Source organism: Clavelina lepadiformis, chromosome 5 (assembly GCF_947623445.1).
Source record: "Clavelina lepadiformis chromosome 5, kaClaLepa1.1, whole genome shotgun sequence".
Taxonomy (NCBI): Eukaryota; Metazoa; Chordata; class Ascidiacea; order Aplousobranchia; family Clavelinidae; genus Clavelina; species Clavelina lepadiformis.
The window spans coordinates 5540551-5556881 of record NC_135244.1 but is presented as its reverse complement, the minus strand read 5'-3'; the positions used below and the strand labels follow the sequence as shown (position 1 = coordinate 5556881).

At 35.8% G+C, this 16331-nt stretch overlaps 1 protein-coding gene across 1 annotated transcript; it reads left to right on the top strand.

The window, feature by feature from the left end:
- The first annotated feature begins 5426 nt into the window (after nucleotides 1–5426).
- Nucleotides 5427–16123, top strand: LOC143460429 (uncharacterized). Its single transcript, XM_076957930.1, has 12 exons — nucleotides 5427–6010; nucleotides 6184–6522; nucleotides 6650–6844; nucleotides 6948–7064; nucleotides 7425–7722; nucleotides 12280–12651; nucleotides 13312–13443; nucleotides 13551–13715; nucleotides 14058–14348; nucleotides 14422–14768; nucleotides 14899–15113; nucleotides 15225–16123. Exons 1-12 carry the CDS (start codon nucleotides 5775–5777, stop codon nucleotides 15509–15511), a joined length of 2994 nt encoding a protein of 997 aa, XP_076814045.1. The 5' UTR covers nucleotides 5427–5774; the 3' UTR covers nucleotides 15512–16123.
- The last annotated feature ends 208 nt before the right edge of the window (nucleotides 16124–16331 follow it).

Below are 16331 nucleotides of genomic sequence, written 5' to 3'. Positions count from 1 at the left end.
ATCTACTTAAAAGAAGCTGACTAATAAAAATCAACACTTTAGTGTTGTTTCACAAAAACTTTCACCAAGTGATAGACTATAGGTTATTGCTTCATATGAGAGAGAGAGAGAGATACAGGACTAGAACCCTGCACACGTACCGGCTTCACTTGTACTGCGGTTGTGGGGCGGGTGCAGGTAGGGCTCTAACAATGCGGGGAGCTGCGGATACTCACATGACCTTTACTGACATCGCGGTGCAATTAGGGCTTGTATGATTTTGCTCTATGGGTTGGCGCGTGTGCTGACAAGTTCACAATTTGTCATAAGAATAATATGAACTTCTGTTAAACGTAATTAAATCATTTGCTTTTCATTTACTTTACAGTTTACAATGACACAACTATGAAGTTAAGAAGATCTGATGTTCCCACTCCTTTTTTATTCGACGTTATATGGAGGACGACGCAAAACTTCGACGTTACATGGAAATTTTTGAAAATATACCAAATTAAAAGTATAGCGCAAGTTGCTTTTATCCAGTTATCAGATATTAAAAAGTAAAGATCTTATTTAAAGCAATACTTGTCTCTCTCGTACAAAAAGGGCACACCGTTTTCGCAATGGAATTTTCCATCTTTGATATAATTTTGTGCATCGTTGTTCTCGTCACAATGTATAATGATTGATTGATTATATTATCTTATCACAAATGTGGTGTTTGTAGCTCTGCAAATACTACAGTTCCTTTAGTCTAAGCCAGGTTTCTCAACCAGGGCCACGAAAAGATGCCTCACTAGTGAACTATAGTGTAGTAGTAGAGGAAAACGAGACAAAGCTAGACAGAAGTTTCTCACGTGGCGTTAGCGGCGCGAAGACTACTGCACGCGCAGTAGTGAAGTAGAAAGTGTTTTGCGATCAACAATCTATACATTTTTATTAATAAGTAGGGGGCCACGTTTTTTGAGAGTCACTGTAAGGGGGGGCATGAACCATGAAAGGTTGGGAACCATTGGTCTAACTCTAAGCCGTGGCATAAGTATCACTAAATACAGTGACGTGAGTCAAGACAATAAGAAGGAAAAAGATCTCCGTTAATAAACAATTTACACAAACGTCATCTTTGCACTCTCTTCTATATCCTGCACACACAGCACACGGTGTCACAATATCTCGCATAAGCGCTTTTATTTGAAAACAAGCATTTAAACCTGGAATAACTTAATAATTAACAACGATAAGTAATGCAAAACAAATCATTGCAAACGCGCCTTGAGCAATATTGTTGTTTTTTGACATGTAAATTTTTGTATAACGATGAAAGACAAAACATGTTCATTTCAATCCAGAAGAAATAATCAAAGCCAAAGTGAAATTTATGCTACTGCGCTCTTACTCTTAAGTTATTTTTATATAGAAAGTGAAAATGCAATTAGTGGGCTCGAAATCCTGATGCTATATAGCAGGGGTGGCCAAACTGCGGCTCTTTGAGCCTTTGATTGCGGCTCTTTAATGAATTAGCATTGTTGAATTAGACATGCATTTTCTCGGTCTAAAAAAGTTGTTTGATCAGGTTATGAAACAATGCGTTCTATCACACGTAGTAACAACGGACTCATCGTTAGTAATAATCAAATTACACTACAAAAAGTACATTATTGTACAGAAGTGTGCTAACTTGTACACTGTAGTTAAGTAAACTGTCAGATTGAATCTGTACGTCAGGGCTGACCTATTTTAAGTCTTGGTTACTGTTATACTAATAATTGCAAAAAGAGTTAGTTGGTGAAGCCCAGGTGGAGACTCATAGTATCACCACATAGCACTAGTTTTTATCAATGGCTGCACTTCGTTGTGAGTGAACAAATTTGTGTTTTTTATTGTGTTTGTGTTGTGGCTCTTTTAAAACTGGAATTTGTTATATGCGGCTCGAGCATGAAGCAGGTCTGGCCATCCCTGCTATATAGGGTCCATTTATGTTTTAAATGAACAGAAGATTGTTTTACTATACATCTACAAGTGTCAAATAATTTCCCAAACCGATAATTAAATGAAGTTGTAATCTTCCCAGATATAGTAAGTATATCTCCGCTTTATCAAGACTAATTGGGAATCAATGTTCGCTAAAGTAATTTGCTTAAACCACTAATCCAATGAAGGTATTATACAGTAGGTGTGTTATCTTTACGGATTAATTTAGCTTTGAATATTGCCTGTTATAATTTGTACTTTCAACTAATTTCTAAATACTTCCATGTCCAATGTCCAAATATTTACAATCGATTTTAATACAACGGTAGCTCTGTGCGAATGGGAAGAAAACAATTTTGGTAGCCGTATACATACATAGCTCAAAACGATTACATTTTGTGTGCAACGAAAGAAGGACACAGACTTCCAACATTAGTAGAACAATGTTATCGCTGCAATAAGCTTTGACAAGTAGATGAATTCCATCAAAAGAAAAAGTTCACATGTATTTAATCTACTCAACACACCCTACTGGTCTAAGCCTATAAACGTTGATAACTAATTTCATACCATATGTTAGAAAATGAATTCCAATCACTAATGGTCGTATTTTTTAGATGGAAGAATGGTAAATTGACGGTTAATCGACGAATTAACGGTAAACCGGTCTTTCTTGAGAAAATATTAGAGCTCAATAACAGAATGATTATGACTTCATGCAAGAATCTGAAAAACTCGATCAAATCTTGTTCCAAATAATATCGATAAAATCTGAATACAAGATCGGATTGAGGGCGCTGTTGATCGGTAGCAAGATGATGGCTGAAACGGCGTAAGCGACGTTGGACACCGGGATTCCACTGAAGTTGATGAAAGCCATGATCGAAATCGGAACCCAGCAACAAAAATCAGTGACGACCAAGCGAAGTACTTTATTCTGAAGTTCTACAAAATTAAGTTTCAATTAAACCTTTAAGATCAAATATTAATATATTCATAGAAAAGTACATAATTTTTACGTTAAACGTTTTAACAACGGTTTTGAAAATATCGACACAAAATTGTCATATCCCAAAGTACAAAGTTTAAATAAATTACTTTTTGATTTGTCTTTGTTTGCCGACCGCCTATTACCGGTACCAAGGTTCTCCGCTTTCTTCTTTTCCTTCGAAATTCCCAAAGTATTATCTATCCTCTTATATGTATCTTCCCTGCGTATGCGCATGCCACGTAGGTGAAAGCCAAGAAGTTGAAGATCGTGATGCCGAGTGAATATCCCCAAGCATTGTCATCTCTTGTCACGAAGAGTCTTGGAATGCAAACACTATCGGCGCTGTAGTATGTGAAAGGTAGGTTGGTATATTTTGATTCGTATGGTAATTTATCTTTCAAAATATCATGCTGAAATATTTCCAATCAGAAATAGTTTGGCAAAGAATTCTATAATTGATAAATAGTTCAATGCAAAATGAAAAGAAGTATATAGGCCAACAAAACAAAACATGACAGATTTTTACCCAAACACTCAAAATATTTGTAAAGACTCAAAATCATTCCGGTTTTTGACGAAAGTCTGAAGATGTTCCCAAAATTTCGCTTGTTTAACGTCTTTGACCGGGTTATCAGGAAAATCAGTAAAATCGCGGTCAAAGCTAAACAATTTTTCAATCCAAGTTTTAACTGAAGAAAAATCTACCGTGGCATTTCTAAAATAAGGATTGTTTTCCACAATCGCCTGATCAGCGCAAAGAAAATTAAAACTAAGAACCAAAGGAATGAAAGCCAAGAGAAATGAAACGATCCAAGCAAACGATATGCCGGTTAAAAGGGACCTTGTATTGGTTTTGACGAAGATCGGAAGAGCTAAAACGTAAAACATAGAAGAAACCATCAACCATTAATCTTCTAAGCTAGTAGTATATAACATGTTGTCATCAAACCCAAAGTTATTATTGAAGTTACGCTCTTCAGCACAACCAGTATCCCCATTCTACCACATGCTGTGGCTAGAGAGCCAATTTGTGAAGACAATAAGTTCCATTGTAAATTGCTACTTCTATGCCCAAGATTATGAGATAGACTGATTCCCATGAGGAAATCAGCGATTGCATAGAGCAAGTCATTGTGGACTTGTATTTACTTGTTACATCTAGGAGAGCAAGACCCTGTGTCTGACGGTACCGTAAGCATAGCAGATAGGTCCACAAAGACCGTCGCGGTGGTGAATTTCCGTTCGAATCCGTTCTCTGTGTATTGGGTAATGCTTAGAACTTGTCCGCAGCAGGAGTGTCCTGGTAGAAAGCCTGCTTGATAGGGTGTAAACTGATCATCTACATGTAATGATATCCTGCCTAATATAAGACACTTACATACTTTCATCAAGATGCATAGCAGGAATATTGGCCTATAATTCCTAGGAGTGGAGGGTTCATTGTTGGTCTTCAAAAAAAAGTCAAACAAAGGTGAGAATAACGTTAAAAGATATATTTCCATCTTCTCAACTTTCGTCATCAAAATATTGACTTTGCGGGAATAAACTTTCTCTGATTTTGTCCATTCGGAAGATTTATAGACCAAAGCAACAAAAACACGGTCCTAAAGCAACAACAATTTTAAAGCCAAATCAATCGACAAGAAATATACAAGTGTGGTTCGTTATTCATACCGTTCGTAGGTCGTATTCATCACTCTAATTAACAGTTGTTAGCATGGCACTCTATTTGCAATACCAAAAAGTTAAATTGGACTTGTTACGGCAAAATAATAAAATAAAAAGTATTAGTCTTATCATGATCTAACATTCTAACTTAATAAACATTAAACTAAATACCGCCTCCTCAGTAAGCAAAACATGGGACACGACTAATTAAAAAAAATATTGGAAATCGAGTAAATGCAGAAAATGGGCACTGAAGGCAGGAAATAAGGGAACGTAGGACTTGATTTGAGCGAAAGTCCGAACTGACTCGAGTCAAGTTATGACAGCAAATGATATAGAGCTTTAAGAAAGAAAATTGTATATTGGGTGGATCTCTTGGAGGAGAATGACAAGGGCCGGTTTTTGTGGGCAATAGCTGCTCGATGCCAGTGAGTTTGCTCGAATTCATGCCAGAGACGTTCAGATACAACATAGTCCGTCGAAGGTACTTGTGTTGTAGGTACTCGAAGGTACTTGTACAAGTTCAGGTATTTGTTGTTGTTGATTTGTACTAATAAGAGCGGTTCCTGTGCGACTTGCCGCAGAAAGCTTTTGGTAGCAGATACAGTTGTGTTGTCTTTGAAGACACGCTATCAATGAATTTACAGGGTTGCAGCATGCTACATAGTGGTATACCGCATCAAGTATATGAGACAAGCAATGAGTATCAGGAAATTCACAGCTTCGAAGCCAGCAGCGTTTGAGTCAGCGCTTGCCAACTCAAAACGCTTTTCATCGTTATATGTATTCTTACAGGAAATCGTGACGTTGGTGTTAATGTTTTAAGACGAATAACAACAAACTGTAAACTGTTAAAAATTACTTTCCCAATAAACCAAACAACGTTTAGAGTAGAAAAGTAGCATTTAAAAACGTATGCATATGAACAGTTTATTCGCGTTCAGCAAACCTTTAATTATTTTCTTTAGACGCTGTTAACATGGCAAGATTTTAATACTACTATCTGGCTATAAAAGTTTACAGCATTTGTTTATATCATGTTGCTGGATGCTTGGGTACAAAAGCGTTAAAAGCATTTGATTCTGTTCGATATAATTATTGAATGTTCAGCTTAAAGAGTTAAGATCGTCAGATGAAATCAGCAAAAGTTTTATAACAAGAGATTATGCACCGAAAAAATATAATGGAAAGATTGCTTTATATAAGTCTGTTGCTTATATTGTCTCTGCGGTTGTTCGATGCTCAACCCCAAACATCTGTCAATCACAACATATTTCAATGTGAAGACGGGAGTTTCATTCCCGTAGTAAGTTTCTGTGATGGAATTAAAGATTGCGATGACGGAAGTGACGAAATTAATACAATTTTTTCCTGTCTCCGATGCAAAACCGATGAGATTGGGTAATTTAATGATTTAGAAAAAAATTTTGATAATATTCCTAAACTCATACAACAAATAAAGGGAAATTTAAGACTCTTATTATAGCATCGATATGGTTCATCAATTTTAGGAAATACTTTTACGAAAAATGACGCAAAACATACGTCATTTTTAGTTTGCGTTTATTTTTAAGCTGTCACCTTTCATTACGAAAGCGAACGTGCACAATCAGAAAGTCCTACCTCTGTAATGGAGTTGTCAAATGTCATAATGCGACACCTTGCGATGTGAATTGTCCAAGTTATTATCGATGTGAAAACAACAACTGCGTGGAGAGAACAACTCTGTGTAATGGAGACGAATGGGATGGTTGCCAGGAAGATGACAATTGGTCGTCTGGAGCAGGATTCAAATGCATCCGACAAGGATCCGTGTGTCGTCTTCCGCAGCAGTTGTTACAAGATGAAGTACAAGATTGCGATCAAGGAGATGATCTCTGCTTTACTTTTTTTTCAAACTCTGATGAAATAAGGTGGTTGATGTATCTTAAGTGATCAGGAGTAAACTTGCAATTTAAAACGTTGTGGCTACTTTGTGAAAACGATACAAAAATAAAGACTTGAAATCTTTTGGTCAACTTATACATAACTTTATTTCAGATTCAACCGATCGCGGTGCTACAAATGCTTGGATGGTTCAATGATCATACCACGTCATAAAGTGTGTGATGGCGTCATCGATTGCTCAGATTTGTCGGATGAATGTTTATGTGAAGAAGAAGTTATTCCAGAGATTTGCAGACATGTAAAGACACGAATTCCTCAAACCAATCAAAATAAGATCACTGCTGCCAGGTGAGACTCAAATTCAAAAATATATTTCCATCTTCACAACTTCCGTCATCAAAATAATGACTTTGCGGGAAGAAATGCTGTGTCACTGTTTTTGTCTATACAGCGATGATGAAGAAAACCCATGCAAGTTGGGAGAGGTTTATTGTGGGAATGGGACTTGCATAAATAGGACATCGGTTTGTGATACAATTGCAGATTGTTCTGACAACAGAGATGAGAGGTAATAAACTACTTTGACCGAATGGCACTATAACACTAGAAAGTGTTTATTTGTCTTAGGCTACTCCATGAAAGCTATAATAATGCTATTATGCTCTTTCATATTAGTGACAAATTTCAGCCGCCCAGTACAATGTCACAAACTTATATAATAGATGCGCTTGTTAAATACGGAAATAAAATGTTGTGAAATTTTTCATTTCACTTTGTCAGGTGTTTAACGCTGCAGTATATTTATACGAGAACGATATCTATTTAACTTTTTACCGTAAAGAAGTGTAATCAAATATGTAGAAACCAATTGTTACAGATTTTAATTCTGTATATATTGTATATATTCTATAACTTATATTACTTGCAGGTACAGCTATTGCGGTGATACACTCAAGTGCAAAGACGGATTACTGCAGGACGCAGGCGCCGAATGCAGATGCGACACAAGTGGTTATTCTGTTGCTGGGACGCTTTGTGACGGTGTTGGAGATTGTCCTCCACCAGGATCAAGTAGCAGACTCATAACATATTGGGGCGATCCACCTGGCGCACCAGATGATGAATGCTCGGCAAGATGTCCTTCTGGTCAAGGGTTTACATGCGGAAGTCGCTTTTGGGCAGGGAAGTCAGCCGTTGCTCCTTCTGTTATCATCTGTTCAAAAACTGTATGTATAGATGGCACATTTTTAGTATATAAGGTACCTGTACCGAATAAGGCCCACCTAACACTTTTTTGAAAATAACTCAAGAACCATAAATGAGAATAGACTGAAAAATCGTATTGTATTAGTGAGGGTATATGACTACAACATATTCAAACCACAATAACTAACAACCCCTCAAAAAAATTTTATAAAGAAATTAAAAATTCCAAAAAATGGGCCTTATTGGGAGCATAGGCTCCTAATAAGGCCCACCAATTTTGTGAGTATTTTGATTCAAAACATAGTAATAGACAACATATAACATTATTAGAAATTTCACATTTTAAGTTGTACAAACATTTAAAAAGATTCCACTAGGCGCATCAAAGTAATTGCAACAATTTGCCAACTGATGACTGGAACTACTCTTGAAGTCTGGACATCAATTAGCCAAGCATCTTGTATGGGCCTTATTAGGCGCATGTGGCATCCACGAAAAAAACGTCACATTTTTATCATCAGAAAAGTTTTAGCAAAAAAAAGTGCATTATCCTTTTCAATACTAAGTTGGTTGTTACATGAAAACTTCAGCCGGCAGACAACAGTTCATTTAACCGGCCAAATTCTCACTTACTTTTTTTCTAAATTAACAAAACCACCTTAACTGCAAGTATCAAATTTTTGTTGTGCTCTAGCGAATCGGTTGATCACGTGACAAGGATGAAATCTGGTAAACCATCATGAATTTATATTAGTTTTTATGTAGGGACAAAATCTTTTATTTATTTGCACGGGTTTGCGAAATATAAGCAATGGGCCTTATTAGGGACCGGGCCTTATTCGGTACAAGTACCTTACATGTTTATTTTTATCTGGACAGTTTTTTTAACTAAAACTGAAGTTTTTTAACTATAATTTACAACTACAATAACAAAGTTTTAGCTGTCTTGTATCTCAGGAAAAGCAATGATTTAACCAATATTTCTAACAATGGCCTTGACTTTCAGCATGTCATTATGATAAAAACAATTTCATACAAAATATTTCACATGTGATGGCAAATTGGTGAATATGCCACGTATCGCATTTACTTTACGTGGAAATTAATGATATTAGGAAAGAGCTATTTACATTTCTGGCAATACTTTAACCTAACTATATATGATAGCAGATAACAAAATATACAACAAAACAACTTTATCAAACCTGCTTACAATATACAGTCTTGTGCAAATTAATTGACTAAAGGTATGTTTCATACCTTGCACAATGTATCGAGGGTATGTTTGGAAATATCTCGATTACTTTAATTTGATTTTTTGATCGAATAATATATAACTCCACTGCATATTAAGTAACAATTGTAAACAGCGTTTTATGACGTCATAAATGCATTTCATGACGTCATAAGTCGCCAGACTTTTAAATTTTTCCCATTTAACCATGTCTTATAGTAAAGCCATATGCTAGATGTGTAGTTGAGAATCAGGCTTGTTGACATTTCTGTGCTTTAAAATGACAGATATCACTCCAAGAAAGCGGAGTCGCATTCTTACTGTTTCAGAACACTCTGACTGTACCCAAACAGCTATAGCAAGAATAGTAGGAGTCAGCCAAAAATCTGTGTCTCGGATTATCAAGCAACAGAAAGAAACTGGATCTGTTAGTCCAAGACGCAAAGGAAAATGCGGTAGAAAGCCAAAAACTACTCCAAAAGATGATGCAGTCCTCCTTAGAAACAGCAAAAAGGATCCTAGGAAAACCAGTTTTGATTTACAAAAGGATTTAGCGCATGCTGGAGTTTATGTAAGCTCAAGTACCGTGCGTCGCCGCCTACTAAAAAGGGGTAGAAAAGCTAAGAAGCCGCTAAAAAAGCATCTTCTTACCCGCAAAATGAAAAGAAAAAGACTAGATTGGGCTAGAAACCACAAAAACTGGACAGTAGAAGATTGGAAGAAGGTTTTATTTTCAGATGAAAGCCATTTCTTTGTTCAAGGAAAACACAGCCGATTTGTCAGGATCAGTGAGGGTGAACAGCTAAGTCCTGCTCATTTTAATGAATTTGTAAAACATCCCCAAAAAAAGATGTTCTGGGGTAGTTTTAGTTTTTCTGGTGTAGGATCACTTTTACCTATTGAGGGCATGATGAATTCGGACAAATACATTACTGTAATTGAACAAAAAGTTCTTCCAGACATGAGAAGAGCATTTCCTGATGGTGGAGGAACATTTCAACAAGACCTTGCCCCATGTCATTCAGCCAAAAAAGTAAAGGAAATTTTCAGGAAACACAAGTTAAATGTTTTAGAATGGCCTGGAAACTCGCCAGAACTTAACCCCATTGAAAATTTATGGGCAATTACAAAATCTCGGCTACAGAAATTGGATTGCACAACCATGACCAAACTAATAGAGGCCATTATTCAAGTATGGTATCGAGACACAAAAATTAAAGAAAACTGCCAAAGACTAATAGAATCTATGCCAAAAAGAGTGATACAAGTAATAAAAAATAAAGGAGGCCATATCAAATACTAAAACTTAAATATATATCAGTTAGTGAAGTTTAATGTTCAATAAAAGAAAAAAAAATGACATTAAAGGATTTTATTTTTTTAGTCAATTAATTTGCACAAGACTGTATTCATTGCGACAAATTGGAAAAAATATTTGCTTCAGTGTGGTATACTTAGCTTATGCTTATAGCTTATGCGTATATGGCCTTTGCATGTATGAAAACCTTTTAACCTATCTTAGGGAAGGTATAGTAGGTTATCAATGTAAGCGATACTATGTGACCAGACAGAAACTGTTGATACCGAACAACAATTAAGCGACGTTTCAAAGTTAGGCTTATAACAACAAATTATGAGAAGCAGTTTTGTATTTTTATGTGTAGTCTGCTGTTGAGTTTAAACATGGGTAATTGAAAACAACAATAAATGTTAAACAAAGTTGTGTTTTATGCAAATACAGTGAATCGTCAAATTTTTATGTTTAAGGGTTGTAGTACGGCTAAAGAGATTGATATTAATAAAAAACAATAAAGAGATTTAGACAATAAAAAAGCATTTTTTACGAGACAAACTTTGCGAAATATTTCCCTTCTCCGAAATGCAATAGATTTGTCATCATCACGCATTCTGATTTACAGAACATCACGTCATTTTCTAAATATGGCATCATATTTTACAAAAGAAAAATTATTTTTGGCAATGAAATTATATTTATTGACTTGTTTCAAAACTTCTACAGCCCCGTTATTTAGTAGTAAGAAATGTTTAGGTTAAACCTTTCCTGCCGAGGCCTGGTCCAGTAACCCCTAACATTTTTAAATGATGATAATAATATAAGTGATTGGGCTATAAAACTGGAAATGTTTGACTTCTATTAAAAATTTTTAGCTTAACAAAGATTATAATATACAGTAATATCATATATATAGTTAAGTTCGCAACTGTTAGTTCGCATCCTGATTAAGTTCGCAGAATTTATCACAACATCTAGATTCAACATTTTTAGAAGTTTGTAAGTAAATGTACAGTAAACCAAACAGGTCATCAAAAACATTTTAACAGTTCATTAAAAAAAACATTTAAACAAGTGGCATTACTAAAATTCACGATTTATTAAACATATCATGATTCGTCAACTGATGCATATTTTCGCATATTATTTACAAATTGCGTCTCTTATACAAAGAAAAACTTTAGAACTTCAGAATAGATCAGACGTGGGCAAACTGCGGCTCGCGAGCCGCATGCGGCTCTCCGGCATGTTTTTTGTGGCTCTTCTAGTCGAATCGTAAAATTCCAAAAAATGTAAAGGCTACCAAGAGTACCGTTTATGAAAGTTTCTGTGTAGTTTTTCTTTATTTAGGCCAGCATTTCGTTTATGACGTAACACTAGACATCGATTCCGACATTGTTTTCAGGTATAGATTCTATACTCTATGGCAAAGGTTGTCAAAATGCACCTCACCAACATGTTTTTATGGGTCTTTTAGTTAAAAAGTAATATCCCAAAATGACTACTAATAGTATAATAACCAAATTGACAATCATTACTGATTTTGCGGCTCGCTGTTGTTTATATTTTTCCGCAAGTGACTCTTTCATTGAACAAATTTGCCCACCCCTGGAATAGATCATTAGTTGTCAACCGACATTAATCAGAGCATCGTGGTGACATAACGGGCTGAAAATTAACAATACAGTACTGGCAATTTGTGAACTTTTCAAGCCAACTGAAACAAAATAAAAATATCCCAAGTAAAAAATATAAAGTTGTCCATTACTTAGAGGCAAACAATGGATGATATAAGATAGATCAAACAGTAAATGTTCAACATGCGTTTAAAGTGTGTGGGTCCAATGCACGCACGCACAAACAGAAAAAGATTAACTTATTACTTGTTTGCACTAAACAGACCCCCAACAAGATTTAGAAATTTACTATGATGCCAAACATGCTTTGGATCAATAGCTTGAAAAAAACCCGACTTGCTGTAATAACTGTGATAGTTCAAATAGAGTTCTAGGTATTTTGTGGTGCTTAAAAATTTATGTGTTTGCGTAGGTGGAGATATTTCCATTCCTTTCTCTGCCTCCTCAATTAATTCCACTCCAGCCTAACTCGAGTGCAAATTTTACACCAATAACATTGCCTTCTCCTCGTTCAACAATAACTCCTCTCCCGCCAACTCCAACTTCATATATTGAGACAATTGAACTCGACGGTGATGCTTCGTGCAATGGAACGGTCGAATGTGAGGAACGTCAAGAAGATGAAACAGGATGTAGAAACCGATTTTACTGCGACGCTGGAAACCGAGTTAACATTCCTTCATCATCTGTGTGTGACGGGATTGTCGATTGTAATGAAGGAGAAGATGAATTTGGTCAAGACTGTCCAGGAAGATTTTACTGCCCTTCTTTGAACAACTCGTTGGTATATTGCTGTAAAATATTATAAAATTAATTCAACCTATTAAGAACATTGATTTAGTTAAAATATAATTAAATTCAATTTTTAGCCTAATTCTTTATCAGTCAGACTTGTAAACGGGCCTTGTATTGTCAATGTCAACCTGAATTCGGCCCGGATCCGGCCCAAACCGGGAAAGTTATTTCAAGCCCAAATTATGCCCGAAAGTTAAATTTTCTGAATGAATCAAAGTCATCTTTTGATGCAATACTTTTTTAAGCAACGCTTTGTTCTGTGTCGAAGATTTTAGCACACTGCGCGCATGCACATTGGTGCAAAGAAAGTGAGATTATAATGAAAACGTAATAGAGTGTGAGCATAAATTCAGGCCGAATGTGGCCTGAAGTTGAAGCCAAACCCAACCTTCTTATCAGTAGAATATTGTTACAATTCCTCTGTGAATGAATTAATTTTTGAATGAATTAAGTTAATTTATACATTAACTTAATTAATTTATAATTAATGTAGTGTTTGTTTGTATCACTGTAATAATACAAAAATTTCTGTTTGTTAATTTATATAATAATAATAATAAGAATAATAATTGTTAATAATAACCAGATAATACCAGTTAGTACATCCGGTTAATAAAATTTATTAATTTATTAATAAATGGATTTTTAGGTTTCAATTCAAAATGACTCAATATGTGATTTCATCATTAATTGCGATGACAGCAGTGATGAATTAAACTGCACCAAAGACGGGAGATTTTATTGTGAAAATGGAGTACCTTTGTTTGTAAATAAACGACAGGTTTGCTAAAGAAAAAGACTTCATAATTTTTCTTCATCATCCCTTTCTGCCCTTTGATATTTTAGTAAAATCCAATCTAAAATCACTGACATGTCGTGATTGTTTAGATTTTTGATGGTCGAGGTGACTGCAGTGACATGAGCGATGAATGTCCCACCGATGAAAAAGTGAAGAATACAGATTCTTTTTCATCCAGATATGAACTTATTGCAAGTCCAGTGCTACGAGTCCTTGTTTGGATCATGGGTCTAACTTCAATAATTGGAAATGCTGTAAAGATTTCTATATAAATCTTCTTATAGAAAGTGACTATTTCACCGTAAATAGGTCACGCAGTCTGTTGTTAATTGGTAGCTAAGTTAAAAGAAATGCCGTGCAAAAAGTTGATGTTAGCTATTTAAGGTTATTTTGGAGTTAGATTTAGATTAGAAGTTAGCTTTCGGCTACTAAGTTATAACATTTAACTTACAAAGGTTACCGAGAAAGTGTAAAAAATAGCTGCGAATGCACGAATTTTTCGGTGAAATAGTGGTAGCCCAATGCTTATTAAAACATGAAATTTTAGAAAACAGAACGCATATGCAATGCGTTTCCAAATATTTTCTTATTTGCAGGCGGTTATAATTTTTGAAGGTTGCAACTTTCGCAAAAAGGATTCTGTATTATCGCGAGCCAATCACCTTTTGGTGTTAAATTTGGCGGTCGCTGATTTCCTTATGGGACTCTATCTCATACTTTTGGGCATAGCAGGAGCAATTTACAGCGGAGTGTATTGCATTAACAAATGGGATTGGCTCTCTAGCACACCATGCGCAACAATGGGGATATTGGTTGTGCTTTCAAGTGAAACCTCAGTCATAACTTTGGGTATGATGACCACACTCCGACTTTGTGCAGTGTTGAAAGTAAGACGCTAAATAATATAACTAAGGTTTGAAAAAAAGCATTTTAAATCAATATCGTGAATTTATGATTCAGCCGTTTAGCACCTCTACAAAACCAACTCAAGGTCAAGTGTTGATCGGTATATCGTTTGCTTGGATCTTTTCAATTCTTCTGGCTTTCATTCCACTCGCTCCAAACCTTGATTATTTGTACACTGATGTTGCTTGGGTGGAAGACAATCCTTATTTTCAAAACGCAACCGTGAAATTCTCTTCAGCTCAAAGATGGATCGAAAAATTGTTTACTTTTGACCCCAATTACACTGACCTTCCCGACCAAGCTACTGATGATGTGAGACGAGCAACGTCTTGGGGAAAATTACAAACTTTTGTTCAAAAACAGAACAGCAAGCAGACTTTGGAAATATCACGCTACTATGGGTACGAATTTCATTTAAAATCCTGTCGTTTAAAAATCATCATTTTGTTATTTTTTTTCTATTGAACGTTTTTGCGTTTTAATATAACTATCACAGCATGCAGATAAATAACCATCTGCTCGTCACAACAGGTACTACAGCGCTGACAGTGTTTGCATTCCAAGACTCTTTGTTTCAAGAAATGATAACTCGTTTGGATTTTCTCTCTCCATCACAATCTTTAACTTCTTGGCTTTCACCTACGTGGCATGCGCTTATTCGTTGGTGGTTTGGGTATCTCGTAAAAAGTTGATGAAAACAGAAAATAGTGGTCGCCGCAAAGCAACAAGCAAAGACAAATCAAAACGTATTTGTATAAATCTGTTTATCTAAACACTCTGCGACTGTGCAGTGGTATGAAAAGAAAAGATTTTGCCGCAGATTACTTTAAAGCGTCCATTATATTCTCAATTTATAGATCTTCAAAACAAAGTGCTTCGCTTGGTCGTCACTGATTTTTTTTGCTGGGTTCCGATTTCGATCATGGCTTTCATCAACTTCAGTGGAATCCCGGTGTCCAACGTCGCTTACGCCGTTTCAGCCATCATCTTGCTACCGATCAACAGCGCTCTCAATCCGATCTTGTATTCCAATTTTATCGACAACATCATTGACAAAACTCGCTCTCGTTTACAAAATTCCTCCCAAGATACATCAAATGCCGATGTTGTAGTTGCAAGGTCTTCCAGAGAAACAAGAATTTAAAAGTGTTTTAAGTGCATTGAATATGTGTTGCACAAAATCATTGTTTTTAAACGAGGTTATTTTGCATGAGGTGTAATTCAGAGCATGATAGATTTTGTTAAAAATTCAAACAAAACACAAGTTGGAATTATCTGATCAATGAATCTGTCAGCAGACCACAAACCTTTCCTGGTCGTTGATTTGAGTTCGTGGCGTTAGTTTGTTCGTGGTGCCGAACCCGAGCACAAATTTTCTGCAAGAAAATCACCGTTTTTTAAGTGCTCTCACGAACTCTTGGTTTTATCCGAACAGTTGCTTTTTCGCCCTAAACACGGGAAGTAATAATTATTCCAACATTTGGTATCGCGCGGGATTAGTTTTTAATCTTGTTGTGGCAGTCATTAAGTTTAAAAAATGAATGTATAATACCTTACCTTAACTTAACTTGGACTTAAATTTTAAAACTTCAAAACGAAGTGCTTCGCTTGGTTATCACTGATCTGTCAACAGACAACAAACTTTTACCTGGTCGTTTGAAAATGGATTGTAAAGTGTTTTATATACATTTTAGTGAAAAAAGTGGGTTTCTGTTTTTATTTTCCATGTTCATAATTATTACATATTTGCCACGGTGACCGGGAAAAAACATTATGTCATGCATGGCTTTTGAACATTGCCTTTAACAGATTCGTGAGCGAATACGCAAATGAGTTATCCAAGAATACAAGTAGGCTGCTCGCGCTGTGCTCAGTCGCCTCCCTCCATGTTGCGAATGCATTGGTGGGATTCTGATTATGGGCGGCTTAGGTGGCAAAATGTAATAATACTTTTCGAATGAGCC